The 16,412-nt window shown below is 39.3% G+C and overlaps 1 protein-coding gene across 1 annotated transcript; it reads right to left on the bottom strand.

The window, feature by feature from the left end:
- Positions 1-4,210: 4,210 nt before the first annotated feature.
- On the bottom strand, positions 4,211-8,255 carry LSM8 (LSM8 homolog, U6 small nuclear RNA associated (S. cerevisiae)). The gene is made up of 4 exons (XM_006859317.1): positions 8,153-8,255; positions 7,060-7,100; positions 5,156-5,283; positions 4,211-4,463 (listed from the first exon to the last, which is right to left on the bottom strand). Exons 1-4 carry the CDS (start codon positions 8,181-8,183, stop codon positions 4,373-4,375), a joined length of 291 nt encoding a protein of 96 aa, XP_006859379.1. The 5' UTR covers positions 8,184-8,255; the 3' UTR covers positions 4,211-4,372.
- Between the last annotated feature and the right edge of the window lie 8,157 nt (positions 8,256-16,412).

The following is a 16,412-nucleotide window of genomic DNA, read 5'->3' as shown; positions in this document are numbered from 1 at the left end:
GTGGAAATTTTATCATCATCCTCCAAAACAAGACGAGGTGCAAACTATGGAACAGACCATCAATGCTCATATGCAAGCTCAGGCTGAAGCTGAAGAAAATTAAAACAAATTGACGAGAGCCAAAATATGACCTTGAAGTTAGCCCACCTGAATTTCAGAGACCATCTCAAGAATAAATTCTATGCATTAGACACCAATGACCAAAGACCAAAAGAGTTGTGGGATAACCTCAGAAACGTCATTCAAGAAAACGAAAGGTCATTAAGAAGACAAAAAAGACTAAATGGATGTAAGCAGAGACTCTGAAATTTGATCTTCAGTGTAGATGCTAAAGTGAATGGACGATATGAAGCAAAAGAGCTGAACAGAAATTTCTGAAAATACCATGTCAAGTACTATAATGAATGTTCAAATACCTCCTAGAGTTAGAAATAAGAACATGCTCAGCATTTCGAAAGCTTTAAGAGACTAAGAAAAACTAAAGCCTCAGGTTGAAATATTGAAGGACTCTATGCACAAAATATTGAATGATGTAGAACACATCAAAAAGAGATGGGAGGTATACAGATTCACTGTACCAAAAAGAATTGCTCAATGTTCAACCATTTCCAAGAAGTAGCATGATCAAGAACCCGAGGTGCTAAAGGAAGTCCAAGCTACACTGACGGCATAAGTGAAAAACTAGACTCCAGGAATTGACGGAATACTAATCAAAATCATGTTTGGCAAAGTGGAGGATCAGAGAAAAAGAGGAAGACCCCCAGCGATTGGCAATATGGTAGCATTGATGGGCTCAAGCATGGCAACAATTGTGAGGTTGGCCCAGGACCGGGCAGTGTTTCATTCTGTTGTGCATAGGGTAGCTATGAATCGGTACCGACTCGATGGCACCTAACAACAACAATCAAAATCTATTAACAAACTGATAAACCACTGGAGGCTCTCACTCATCTGTTTAAAAATACATGCTTGATTCCAGAGTGGTGATGCAATGGAATGTGGAAATCATCTAATATCATTAGTATCACAAGTAAATACAATTTTACTGAAAATTTCTCAACAACAGTTGCAATAGTATATGTCAGGGAACTGTCTGAAATTTAAGCTGGATTCAGAAGAGGATTTAAAATGAGGAGTATCATTGCTGATGTCAGATGGATCTTAGCTAAAAGAAGAGAACGCCAGTAAGTTGTTTACTTGTACTTTATTGACTACGTCTAGGCTATGTGAATCATGACAAGTATGGATAACACTAAATTATGCTCAGGAGGAACCTGTACATAGACCCAAAGGCAGTCATTAGAACAGAACAAAGGGATACTGAGTGATTTAGAATCAGTAAAGATGTACCGCCAGGGTTGTATCCTTTCTCAGGATTGGAGGAAGACTCATTAACAACCTGCAACATACAGATGATACAAACCTTGCTTGCTGAAAGCAGAGGAGTTAAAAACTTACTGAAGGTCAAAGACCATAGCCTTCAGTATGGATTGTACCTCATTGTAAAGAGAACAAAAATCCTCACCACTGGACCAGTAATAGTATCATGACAAACGGAGAAAAGATGGAAGCTGTCAAACAGTTCATTTTGTTTGGATCTGCAATCAGCTCATGTGAGCAGAAGTCAAGAAATCAAATGACATATTGCATTAAGCAAATATGTTACACAAATCTTTTTTAATTGTTTAAAAAGAGCTAAACTATCAGATTACAGAGCTCTGGTAGCGTAGTGGTTACGAATCGGGCTGCAAACCACAAGGTCAACAGTTCAAAACTACCAGCTGCACCGTGGGAGAAAGATGAGGCATTCTGCTCCCGTAAAGATTTACAGCCTCGGAAACCCTGTTCAGGGTCGCTATGGGTCGGAACCGACTCGACGGCACTTAACAACAAGGTTATCAGATTGAGGACAGTAGCCTCATAGCATATGCATGCTCTCCCCCATAGAGATGCTAAAGCAAATGGAAAAACTGAGGTGGTACAAGAGATGAACAGAAAATCTCAAAGATCAGCTCAAGAGGATAAAATCAAATATTACAACAAAATGTGTAAAGATCTGGAATCAGATAACCAAAAAGGAAGAACACGCTCAGCATTTCTCAAGCTGGGGGAAGTGAAGAAAAAATTCAAGCCTCGACTTTCATCGTTGAAAGATTCACTGAGCAAATTATTGAATGATGCAAAAAGCATCAAGAGAAGATGGAAAGAATACAGTCACTGTACCAAAAGGAAATGGTTCATGTTCAACCATTTCCAGAGGTAGCATACGATCAAGAGTCAATGATACTGAAGGAGGAAGTCCAAGGTGCATTGAAGGAATTGGCAAAGAACAAGGAACCAGGAATTGATGGAATAAACGTTGAAATCTTTCAAGAAAGTGAGGCGGCACAGGAGGCACTCACTCATCTCTGCCAAGAAATTTGGAAGACAACTATCTGGCTGACCGATTGGAGATCCATATTTGTGCCCATTCCAAAGAAAGGTGACCCAACAGAATGCAGAAATCATCAATCTCTTTGATATCCCATGCGAGTAAAGTTTTGCTGAAGGTGATACAGACACGGCTACAATAATCATACATTGACAGAGACCTTCCAGAGGTTCAAGCCAGATTCAGAAGAGGCCGTGGAATGAGATATCATTGCTGAAGTACGATGGATTTTGGCTAGCAGGGAATATCAGAAAGATATTCTGTATTTTATTGACTACGTAGTCTTTCAACTGTGTAGATCATAAAAAACTGTGGACAACATTGCAAAGTATGAGTATTCCGGAACAGTTAATTGTGCTCATGAGGAATCTGTACCTGGACCAAGAAGCAATTGTTCAAACTGAACATGGGAATACTGAATGGTTTAAAATTAAAAAAGGTGTGTGACAAGGTTGTATTCTTTCACCATACTTATTCAATCTCTATGCTGAGCAAATAATCCTTGAAGCTGGATTCTGCGAAGAAAAATGTGGTATCAGGATAGGAGGAAGACTCATTAACAACCTGCGATATGCAGATGATACAACCTTGCTTGCTGAAAGTGAAGAGGACTAAAACATTTACTGATGAAGATCAAAGAGCACAGCCTTCCCTACGGATTACATCTCAATATAAAGAAAACAAAAATCCTCACCCGTGGACTAATAAACAATCTTCTCAATGGAGAAAAGATTGAAGTTGTCAAGGAGTTCATTCTTCTTGGATCAACTATCAGCACTCATGGAAGCAACAGTCAAGAAATCAAACGACATATTAATTAGGCAAATCTGCTGCCCAAGACCTTTTTAAAATGTTGAGGAGCAAAGATGTCAGCTTGAGGACTAAGGTGCGAATGACCCAAGCTATGGTATTTTCAATAACCTCATATGCATGTGAAAGCTGGACAGTGAATAAGGAAGACTGTAGAATTGATGCTTTGGGTGTTGGAGGAGAATATTGAAAGTGCCATGGGCTGCCAAAAGAGCCAATAGATCCATTTTGGAACAAGTATAGCCAGAGTGTTCCTTGAAGGCCAAGATGGCCAAACTTTGTCTCTCATACTTCGGACATATTGTCAGGAAGGACCAGTCACTGGAGAAGGATATCATGTTTGGTAAGGTAGAGGACCAAAGAAAAAAGAGGAGGACCCCCAATGAGATGGATTGGCCAAGTGGCAGCATCGATGGACTCAAGCATAGCCAACCGTAAGTGAGGTTGGATCAGGATCGGGCAGTGTTTCGTTCTGCTGTGCATAAGTACCAACTCGATGGTACCTAACAACAAGAACATATGTATGTGAAAGATGGACAATGAATAAGGAAGACCACAGAAGAATTGATGCATTTATGTTTAGGTGTTGGAGTATATTAAACATGTCATGAACTGCCATAAGAACAAACAAATCTGTGTTAGAAGAAGTACAGCCCAAATGTTCCTTAAAGCCAGGATGGTGAGGCTTTGTCTCTCAAATTTCAGATAAGTTATCAGGAAGGACCAGTTCCTGGAGAAGGACACCATGGTTGGTAAAGCGGAGGGTCAGTGAAAGAGAAAGACCAACAAGTGGCAGCAGCACTGTGTAACAACAACAGCTCAAGTGTAATCATTGGAAGGATGGCGCAGGATAGGGAACTGTTGCGCTCTGTTATCCTTAGGGTCACCACGAGTCAAAACTAACTCCAGGGAACTTAAGAACAGTCACTGCCAAACCTATGACTTAAGACAAAAAAAGAAAGAAATCTGTTTCAATAAAATGTAGTAAATATTTTAATTTACATAGCATATTATAATGAATCCATGAATCAAAATCCACAATTACACATTCATAAAAATTCTGCACATCTTCCTCAGAATAATCAGTTTCTGTACAAAGATTTACAGATGTCCAGGGTACATAATTTTTCCTCAGTGTGCTACGGAGTTTAGAGGTTCCGCTCGAATATTCCCCAAATCAAGTGCAGAATCTGTCTCTTCATCAATTTCTCCAATGACTGCACTATAATCATTTATGAAGGAAAAAATTAAAAATCAAGTGTTAGAACAATGTCATCTCCAAAGTAAAATTCACCTTTTAAAAATCTTACTATTCAAATGGAAACAGTACCATTCTTCCAAAACTTTCAACTAAACTGGGAGAATTTCTTAAAATAAAAGATGAATAATTTCCTATGGCAGTAAACTGAACATATAAGAACAAAACTCAGTATAAAGTCTTCAGTTCCTTAATAAATGCTAAGTACTAAACTCTGGTGGAATATATATGTACTTACCATTAATTAAAGAACTGAAGGTATATTTATGTTCTTCTGAAATTAGGGGTATTTTAGAAGAACATTCTAAGAAGTCTCTGTAATGAAGTATTCTGGACTCTATCCAGGTCACTTAGCTATTAGAAATATAGATTAAGCTCAGTAGATAAAAAAATGTACTTTATACATGACTTTGGTTGACTCTTGAAGAATATAACATGAAATAGATATGTCTTACTTTAAAGAAATACAATATAAGAAAAATCACATTCATAATACTAGTGAATATATGATCCTTTTAACTATGTATGGATGAAAAACTGTTATTTTCAGAAAACATCTTCATGTTACAAGGCAATCATTTTTACTTATAATCTTTCCAATAATGTAGTAAGGTATATATAGCTGCAGCAGAACTTTCAGGGTATATTTTACTTACACGTTGTCACCTCTTACAATATATAATCCTAATACCACTTGTTCAACTCCCTGTGAAGAGCTGAAAACTCGTTCATGACTTTCATCCAAAATCAAATTAATGGTCTGGTCAAAACCTTTCAGAGTTCCCTGGGAAGAAAATATCCAAGAGAAATATTCTCACTTATTTGAATGCATAAAATTCAAATAAATCTTAACTCGACAACCGTTGTACTTGTCAGGCAAATCCAGTAAAGCATTCATTTAAAATACATTTTGTAATAACCACCAGCACCTCAGGGCACAAAACACACTCTTGGTAAGAAAGGAGAGAAAACCCAGCACCACACAATGTATGACTAATACGTAGAGCTGTTGAGTTACAAATGATACATATTAAAATAAGTGAAATTTTAGGAGAAAGTATATATAAACATATAAATTAGATCTTATTTCCAAGTGGATTTCTGAGACTGGGATTCTGGTGTGGCGCTCTAGGATAAGTACTGAACTGCTAACTGCAAGGCTGGTGATTTAAACCTACCAGCTACTCCTCAGAAACCCTATACAGGGTTGCTATTTGTAGGAACCGACTTGAGGTCACATAACAACAACCTTTACAGAAGACTGCCACATTTTTCTATTGGAGTGGTTGGTGGGTTTGAACCACCGACAGTTTAGTTAGCAGCCAAGTGTTTAAACACTGTACCACATGGCTCCTTTGAGAAAGATTAGAAGCCTTACAATCTTTCTGAAAGCAAACGCATTATAAATTAAAAATGGAGATAAAATGATTTAGTAGCCAAAATTCATGGGATTAAATTCCTCACATCAAATTTTAAAACCAAGTATAAACCATAAGAAAGTGAAATCCTTTGTTATATGAGTTAAACTAGTAACTAAGAAAGGTTTTCCAAGATCGAGTCAGAGAGAGAATTCAGATTTTTCTGGAATTAAAAGATGGAGCCCTGGTAAGCGTTATTAGCTGGCTAACTGAAAGATCAGTGGTTCAAACCTCTTATTCATTCCAAGGAAGAAAAGTGTGGCAGTAGGCTTCCGTGACGATGACAGTCCTGGAGCAGTCGGATTCTGTCCTAAAGGGTCACTGTGAGTTGGAATCCACTAGGCAGCACCAGCTTAGGTTTGTTGTTGTTTTTTGTATCATAGCCAAAGGGAAACTTGGTGCTGCAATAGCTTAGCTCTTAACTGCTAACTGGGAGGCCAGAAGTAGTTCTATCCCATCTAGCTCTTTGGGAAAAAGACCTGCCGACTTGCTTTCGTAAAGATTCCATAAAGAGTAAACCCTATGGGGCAGATCTTCTGTCACATAGGGCCACTATGAGTTAAACATCAACTCCATGGCACCTAATAATAACAACATTGTAATAAAAGGATAAATAAGATCAAATAAATTATTTGTCAATCATCATATATTGTCTTAGAGAAAAGAGGTCATGTAACCTGAGAAAAATCATAAACCACATAAAAATAAAAACCATAAATGTTCATTATGCTATATATATAGTATCTAAATCATAAAAGAGTAGTTTCTTTCTAAAAATTAAACACAAACTATATGATTCATGTGGCAGCTGTCCAAACTCTGAATGGGAAAGAAAGAAAAAATGGAAAAGGAAGATACACAAGACTAAGACAGAAAAAGACACCCGCAGATTAGATCCTCCATGATGGGAAGAACCTATTCACACAAGATGCTAGCAGAAGCCTAGTAGGTAACCTGCATTCAGTGCTTATTAATAAAGCATTGAGTGCAGATTAAACTGAATCAGTGGATGTTTATTAAAGAGAGCAGGGCAAAGAGTTAAATCTTAAGGAAATTGCCATGCCAGTCTACTGTGGTGGTGTGTACAATTATTTTACTATCAACAGCTTCAAAGACAAAGAATGAGAAGGCTCAATACTTACCACAATCATTCTTCCATCAGAAGTAATAACAGCTACAGTTCCTGGTAATTGAATTAAGGAAAGCATTTCTTAGGGAATACAAGGTGAAAACTTGGAATCTGGTAAGAGAATGGTTTGAATAACTAAAGTGACAAAATTAATAAACAACTATTCAAAACGGTTACTAAGTTCACAACATAAGCACTTAAAAGTTTCAAACTTCTTCAGTTATATCTTGGAGATAACTACACAAGTGAAAACAAAAAGGAGACAATAGCTTTCTCTTTGTGATGAGTATACTCATCTCAAAACAGCCAGGGTACTTGGTACTTTTTTTTTACTAGGAGAATTTGACTTTATTCAAGACATTTCTCACTTTCTTAGGCATATTTATTCATTTCTAGAATAAAACTTGAATGCTTGCTAAATCAACCAGTGTCGATTTGATTTCAAGCATGTTAAGGCAATATTCCAGGACCCGTTTTCTGGAATAAAAAGGACACTTATAATCATTGTCACAAGAGACCACTGTGCTTACTTACATTATTAAAAGGTTTCAGTATTTAACTTTCGTTCCCAGTGTATATACTTCTTTAAAGCGGTAACATACACATCGGATTATTTAAGAGTTTGGGCTTCTTGTGACAATCCATTGAAAAAGCAAGCATGGTTTTAATTCTATCAACATAGAAGTTGAGACTTCAACCAGTAAACTCAATTTGTGGATAGTGTAAACTTTTGCTACCCCAACAATGAGCATGCTTATGAATAAAACAAGTACATAGAATTTACAAGGCCATTGTCCCCTCGATGCCAGCTGTGTATCTTATTCTCACAAGGGTCCTGAAGGAATAAATAGTAAGAATGAATCAGCAGCGTAAAGCGATAGAGACGGAAAAGTCCGAGATAATTAAATTGGGTTTACTTTATTTTAGGACAAAATTAAAATACACCTTGGGCCTGCGACAGGATCGGCGGCTAGAACCCCGGCCGCGGGTCCTTACCCCCTCACTCGCGCCCCAAACAACCACGGATCCCGACCCCCGGCTTCTCCAGCCGCGGCGCCGCTGCCGTGGTGACAAGGGCCTCGCCAAGCCGGCCCTCCCGAGGATACGGTTGATGTAGTTCTCCAAAGCGGACGTCATGATGTTTGGCCCGGAAAAACCGGGCAACGCGGCAGCGCCAGTAACAAGAGGAGCCAAAAGGACCCGCCACCAACCGGCGCCCAAATACAACAGCAAATATCGCGAGAATTGCCACAGCCGCGGAGGCCAGGAGAACAGGGCAACACCAAAAGAACCAGAGCTCTAGAGCAGTGGAGAACTAGTGCGCGTGTGCAGTGCGTTTCGGTGATTCTTCCGGGCTGCGATCCCGGAAGTCGTGGGAGACAAAAAACGAACTAGAGGCGGAAAAAGGGAAGAAGCTGCCAGTAGGTGGGGTAAGAGGGAGAAAGTGGGAGAGTGACTTTCCTAAACTGAGAGAACAATGCCTAAAAGGCGATGTAGTAGACTTTACTAGAAAAAATATTGGAAAAGACCGGGAAGTAGGGAGAATACGGAATAAGGTGTTTCGAGTAAAAGTGAAGAAGATATAAAATTGGTGCCCTTGTAAGAAATGTGGGTACGGGAAACTGGGCTCCATGGCCGAATTCTGCAGCATGGGCAGAAAATGAAATAAAAGAAAAGCTAAATGACACTAGACAAAACAAAGCTGTGCATGCTGGAGCCTGAAGAAAAAGCATGTTCGCATATTCTGCATTTATCTCTAAGAGCTCCAACGGAGACATCATCATTTACTTTAACAAACTCAATCCAAGCAGGTATGTGAGCGTCCCTTAGAAAAGAACTGCTCGAACTTCTAGGAAACCTGGAAGTCTCTCGGTCTTCAGGGTGAAATGAGTAAATAAAAGGCAGGTCCGCACCGCCAATAAAAATAAATTTGTTATAAACGTGCACCAGACTGGATTCTAATCTTGACTCTGCTACCGAATTATGTTCCATTGCAAAAGTCACTTCTACTCTTCTAAGCCTCATTATTATGAGGTGTAAGTAGCGTCGTGGTTATGAATTGGGCTGCTAGTCTCACGGTTAGCAGTTCAAAACTACCAGCTGTTCTGCGGGAGAAAAATGGGGCTTTCTGCTCCCATAAAGAATTACAGCCTCGGAAACCCTGTACAGTGTTGTTATGAGTCGGAACCGACTCCATGGCACATAACAACAACAACAAGTATTATTGAAGAGATTTTAGAAAATAAAATTGTGCCACCTTTTAAAGTGAATAATGCATGAAATCTCATCCCTTAGGGTGTGCTTATGATTTAACATTCTATAGTAACTTATGGAACTAATCATAAATGCATTATACTATGTCTATGACCTCGTGTATCGTTCATGAAATCAATGTCAGATACATAACAGCTGTGCCATGTGTACAGTGCATCACAAAATTTCTTTTGCTTTGAAAATTTATTACAAGTCTTAAAACTTGTTACATTTTCTGTAGTCCTTAAGGATCACAGATATAGAGAAATCCTATGAGTAAAGAAACTTACTACTTTACAAATGAGTTACATACAAATACATAAAGTACTTATAAGTATATATCTAAATTAGCCTTGTAACCATGGGAGTAATTTAGAAAGTTTGTTGTTAAGTGCCATCGAGTCGGTTCCAACCCATAGCAACCCTAAATAGGGTTTCCAAGGAGCGATTGGTGAGCCTAAACTGCGGACCTTGCAGTTCAAACGGCCTTGCAGTCTGGTGCATTAACCCACAGCGCCATACTATGTGTCTTCCACAGAGTAGCTGATGGGTTAGAACTGCCAACTTGTGGTTCATGTTGTTGTTGTTGTTAAGTGCCATCGAGTCGGTTCTGACCCATAGCGACCCTGTGTAGAGTTTCCAAGGAGTGACTAGTAAGCTTGAACCACTGACCTTGTAGTTCAAACGGCTTTGCAGTCTGGTGCATTAACCCACAGCGCCACACCAGTCCCGTGCTTATTCTATGGGGTCACTTTTAGGATGTTGTTGTTGTTGTTATGATGTGCCGTGGAGTCGATTCCGACTCATAGCGACCCTGTAACAGGGTTTCCGAGGTTGTAAATCTTTACAGGAGCAGAATGCCTCATCTTTCTCCCATGGAACCGCTGGTAGTTTCGAACTGCTGACCGTGAGACTAGCAGTAACCACTACGCTGTCTCCTAAAAGTGAGAGTCCTGGTGTGGCACTGTGGGTTTTGCCAACAAACTTAAGTTGGCATTTCCAGCCCATCAGCCACACTGCGGAAGAAAGATGAGGCTTTCTGCACCTGCAAATATTTAAAGTCTCAGAAATGCTACATTGGCTTACTCTGAGTTGGAACTGACTGGACAACACTTAATTTAGCAAAAGGATAATAAGGGTAGAACGATTCAGGAAAAGCCACAGCTGACTGCTTCTTAATAAAACAATGGAGACAATCGTTAATACTTTAAGCATGATTCATATTCCTCAGTAGCCAATGGTGAGGCCACAGAACACACAAGCTAGATTTACACTGGTGTATAAGAATTGGGCTGCTCACCTCAAGGTCGGCAGTTTGAAATTACCAGCCGTTCTGTGGGCAAAAGATGAGGCTTTCTGCAAATAAAGATTTACAGCCTCGGAAACCCTGGACAGGGCCACTATGAATCGGAACCAACTCCACGGTACTTAACAACAACAACATACAATACCATGAAGGTCTGGAAAACCATTCTGTCAGGAGGCTCGCTGTTTTGGTTTATAAAGGAGAAGGCGTATTGTTAAAATACTTGTACTTTTATTTCTTACGTACTGTTTACATTATTTTTATTTTGAAAACCAAAACAATCATTTCTACTATAACATAAATGCATTCCTGAAATTCCTTATATTGAGGGGGAAAAATACAAAAAAGCTCACTTAAAAGAACAGACTTGGAGAAGCAGATCTGGGAAGAATTCATTGACTTTAGGTGAATTCTGAGTTATAAAGACCTTATAGAACAGAACAGAACAGAACTGGCCCATAGGTTTTGCAAGGCAGGAATCTCCGTACAAATAAGTGCCATATCTCCCCCACCCCAGAGCAGCTGGTAGGTTCAAACTGCCAAACTTTTGATTAGCAGTCAGACACTTAACCACTGTGCCACCAGGGTTCCATAAACCTTTCCAGATAACGCTAATATGCAGCAAAGCTTGGGAATATTTCCACTATAATTCCTAAAAGAAATAATAGCTATCTTCAGATATTTTCATTCATGAAAATATTAGCACATTTTTAAGGATTTGTAAAATTTCTAACAAATGTATAGTAACATATTGCTGTTTTTGAGTGCTATCAAGGTGTTTGGGACTCAAAGCAGCCCCATGTAACATAGAAGTGCCCCATACCATAGGGCTTTCTAGACTGTAATCTTTACAGAGCAGAACAGGTCTGCCTTCAGAGGAGCAGCTGAAGGTAGCTTGAAAGAGGACTGTATAAAAGGACTGACACTGCTGAATAATGGAAACTAGGGCCTGATGACAGAACCATCAGGAGTTTCCAGGGGAGAAACAGTTACAAACTTATCAGGAAATGTAGAGATGTCAGAGGTGGATGACTCGGATTCATTGTGTGGTGTGTCTTGCTTGATTTTTTTTTTGCACAAAGATGCAAGATATGTGCAAATTAAGTACTATTAAAAGAAAGCATATAATCATAAGTGAGCTGACACATTGCAAACAGAGTGCTAGAACACAATACACAATGTTTGTATTCCACTGAGAATTTGGCAGGTCTTTAAAGCAGTTCATTCTGGTTGGACCCCCCTATAGAGAATTTGAGTTTCCATCTGAGGTATATTGAATCAGAATCTACATTTTAACAGTAGCCACAGATGATTTTTATAGATTCAGGGTGGATCGTAATGAGCCATGGATAACATTGAGGAGAATGAGTATTCTGGAACACTTAATTATCCTCATGAGAAACCTGTACATAAACCAAGAGGCAATCCTTCATAAAGAACAAGGGGACACTGAATGGTATAAAATTGGGAAAGTTGTGTGCCAGGGTTATATTATCTCACAATACTTATTCAATCTGTATTCTGAGCATATAATCGCAGAAACTGGATTATATGAAGAGGAACACAGCATCAGGATTGGTGGAAGACTCATTAACAACATGCAATATGCAAATAATAAAACCATGCTTGCTAAAAGTGAAGAGGATGTACAATAACTTACTGATGAAGATCAAAGACCACAGGCTTCAGTATGGATTGCATTTCGATGTAAAGAAAACAAAAATCCTCAACACTTGGCCAATAAATAGCATTATATTAAATGGAAAAAGATTGAAGTTGTCAAAAGACTTCATTTTACTTGTATCCATTGTCATCACTCATGGAAGCAACAGTCAAGAAATGAAACAATAAATTGCATGAGGCAAGTCTGCCAAACAAGACCTTGTTAGAGTGTTCAGAAACAAAGAAGTCAGTGTGAGCACTAAGACGCACCTACCCCAAACCATGGTATTTTCAATAGCTTCATATGCTTGTGAAAGTGGACAATGAATAAGGAAGTCCAAAGAAGAATTGATGAACTTTGAGTTATGGTGTTGGAGAAGAATATTAAAAGTACTATGGTCTTCCAGAAGAAGAAACAAATCTATGTTAGAAGTACAACCAGAATGCTCTTTAGAAGCCAGGATGGTGAAACTTCATCTCTCATACTTCAGATATATTACCAGGTAGGAGCAGTCCTAAGGAGGACATCATGCTTGGTAAAGGGTCAGCGAAAAAGAGAAAGACCCCCTCAACAAGATGAACTGGCACAGTGGCAGTAACAATGGGCTTAGGCTGAACGATTGTGAGAATAGTGCAGGACCAGGTAGCATTTGGTTTTGTTTGCACAGTGTCACTGGGAGTCAGAACCGACTTAACAGCACCTACTAAGAACAACAACTTTAGACCTGGTGATGGTGCACACCTTTCCTAATATCAAACCATTCAATGTTCCCTGTTCTGTTCAAACAACTGCCTCTTGGTCTGTGTACAGGTTCCTCATAAGCACAATTAAGTGTTTCAGAGTGCTCATTCTCTGCAATATTGTCCATAGCTTTTCATGATCCACACAATTAAAAGCCTTTGTGTAGTTAATAAAGCACAGGTAAACATTTTTTCTGATATTCTCTGCTTTCATCCAAGATCCATCTGATGTCAGCAATGATATCCGTCGTTCCATTTCCTTGTTTTATAATCCAGCTTCAACCTCGGGTAGTTCCCTATCAATGTACTCTTGCAGCCGTTTTTGAATTATTTTTAGTAAAATTTTACTTGCATGCAATTAATGATATGGCCTGATGATTTTCACATTCCCTTGGGTTACCTCTCTTTGGAATGGACACAAATATGGATCTCTTTCAATCAATTGACCAGGTAATTGTCTTCCAAATTTCTTGGCATAGATGAGTGACTGCCTCCAGTTTCCAGTCTGTTTGTTAAAAGATTTCAATTTGTATTCCATCAATTCCCAGAGCCTTGTTCTTTGCCAATGACTTCAGTGCACCTTGGGCTTCTTTCTTCAGTATCATTGGCCCTTCATCATCTGGTACCTCTTGAAATGATTAAACATTGACTATTTCTTTTTGGCTTGGTGACTGTGTATACCTTTCATCTTCTTTTTTGATGCTTTCTGCATCATCCCATATTTTGCCCAAAGAATCCTTCAATATTGCAAGTCGAAGCTTGAATTTTTTCTTCAGTTACCTCAGCTTGAGAAATGTTGACCATTTTCTTCCCTTTTGGTTTTCTAACACCAGATCTTTGTACATTTCATTATAATATTTGACTTTGTTTTCTTGAGCTACCATTTGAAAATTTCTGTTCAGCTCTTTCACCTCATTTCTTTCATTAGCTTTACCATTTCCACACTGGAGAGCAAGTTTCAAAGGCTCTTCTGAAATCATTTTGGTCTTTTTGTTCTTTCTTGTCTTCTTAATGACCTTTGCTTTCTCCCTGTGTATGTTCTTGATGTCATCATAGTGACCCTGTATAGGGTTTCTGGGAGTCCCCTTGTGGTTCTGTGGGTTAATGTGCTAGACTAAAAGATTGGTTTGAACCACAAGGTTGGTGGTTCAAGCTCATCAGCCGTCCTCAGAAACTCTATATAGGGTCTCTGTGAATCAGAACCAACTTGACAGCCCTTCACAACAACAACAATATGGTTTCCAAGTACTGGCTAGTGGGTTTGAACTGCCATCCTGGCAGTTAGCAGTCCAGTGCTTATTCTAGAGAGAATTCATCATCCTGACCAGAGCCAGGTGTTGTCATGATACTTAACTTATTCAGTGTTTGACTGTAATTCCTCCAGTCTTCTGAGCTTAAATTCTTGTACTTAAAATAAATAAGCTCAAACCCTCAGGTTAGCCTTCAGAAGAAAGGGTTGTGTTGCTTCCTCCCTTCTACTGTCAAAATTTCTGTCAGAAAAATCACAGGACTATTTTCCCAGCCATTACCCTGTGTGATCATAACTCATGTTAAATAGGACTTTTCATGCATTGTATAAAATGATTATTTTAATTTTAACAGGCACAAGAAATGAAATAAAAAATAATAACATATCATAATGGTACAGTGGATTAAAAGAAATTCTCAGAGAAACATTTTTAAAGACAAAAACAACCAATTCAAATTAAAGACAAAATCATTGTTTGGGGTGAATCTCAGAACTCTCCCATTATTTCTTGAGTATTCTCTACTTTGTGAGTTTTGGTAGAAGGCTGTTGGTGGTTTGACATAGAGACTCTGTATAGGGTTTCTGTGGAGTAGCTGGTAGGTTTAAACTGCCGACCTTGTGGTTCTCAGTCCAGTGTTGACCCTGTGGCACGTCATCATAACTTCTAAAGAAATCTGTGGTGATATGCCATGGAGTCACTTCCAACTCCTAGTGAGCCCGTACAGGGTTTCTGAGGCTGTAAATCATTACAGGATCAGAAAGCCTTATCTTTCTCCCGTGAAACAGCTGGTAATTTCGAATTGCTGACCCTAAGGTTAGCAGCCTGATTCATAACCACTACGCTACCAGAGCTCCTTTGAGAGCTAGATTGTTGTTATGCTGTCAAGTCAATTGCGACCCATAGCGACCCTGTATAGGGTTTCCAAGGAACAGCTAGTGAGCTTGAACCACCGACTTAGAGTTCAAACAACTTTGCAGTCTGAGGCATTAGCCCACAACAAGATGTTGTTGTTGTTAGGAACCATCGAGTCGGTACCGACCCATAGCGGCCTTATGCACAGCAGAACAAAACACTGCCCGAACCTGGGCCAACCTCACTACTGTTGCCACTTGAGTCCATCGAAGCTGCCACTTGGTCAATCCATACCGTTGGGGGTCTTCCTCTTCTTCTCTGACCCTCCACCTTACCAACATGATATCCTTCTCCAGTGACTAGTCCCTCCTGACAATATGTCTGAAGTATGAGAGACGAAGTTTGGCCATCTTGGCCTCCAAGATGCACATCTGGCTGCACTTCTTCCAGAATGGATCTATTGGTTCTTTTGGCAGCCCGTGGCACTTTAAATATTCTCCTCCAACACCATAATTCAAAAGCACCAATTCTTCTACTGTCTTCCTTATTCACTGTCCAGCTTTCGCATGCATATGAGGTTATTGAAAATACCATGGCTTGGGTCAGGTGCGCCTTAGTCCTCCAGCTGACATCTTTGCTCTTCAACATTTTAAAAAGGTCTTTTGCAGCAGATTTGTCTGATGCAATATGTCATTTGATTTCTTGACTGCTGCTTCTGTGAATGTTGATAGGTAATCTTCATCAGTAAATATTTTAAGTCCTATTCACTTTCGGCAAGCAAGGTTGTATCATCTGCATATCGCAGGTTGTTAATGAGTCTTCCTCCAATCCTGATGCCATTTTTTCTTCATAGAACCCAGCTTCGCAGATTACTTTCTCAGCATACAGGTTGAATAAGTATGCTGAAAGAATACAACCTTGTCTCGCACCTTTCTTAATTTTAAAACATTCAATGTTCCCATGTTCTGTTTGAACAATTGCCTCTTGGTCCAGGTACAGATTCTTCATGAGCACACTTAAGTGCTCCAGAGTACTCATAGTTCGTAATGTTGTCCATAGCTTGTCATGATCCACACAATCAAAAGCCTTTGCATAGTCAATAAAGCACAAGTAAACATCTTTCTGATAATCTCTGCTTTCAGCCAAGATCCATTGGACATCAGCAATGATATCCCTCGTTCCACAGCCTCTTCTGAATCTGGCTTGACCCTCTGGAAGTTCTCTGTCAATGTATGATTGTAGCCATTTCTGTATTACCTTTAGTACAACATTACTTGCATGGAATATCAAAGAGATTGTCCG

The sequence above is a fragment of the Chrysochloris asiatica genome, unplaced genomic scaffold, assembly GCF_000296735.1.
Source record: "Chrysochloris asiatica unplaced genomic scaffold, ChrAsi1.0 scaffold00032, whole genome shotgun sequence".
Classification (NCBI taxonomy): domain Eukaryota; kingdom Metazoa; phylum Chordata; class Mammalia; order Afrosoricida; family Chrysochloridae; genus Chrysochloris; species Chrysochloris asiatica.
Note: the sequence above shows the minus strand (reverse complement) of the source record. Positions and strands in the feature narration are given on the sequence as shown.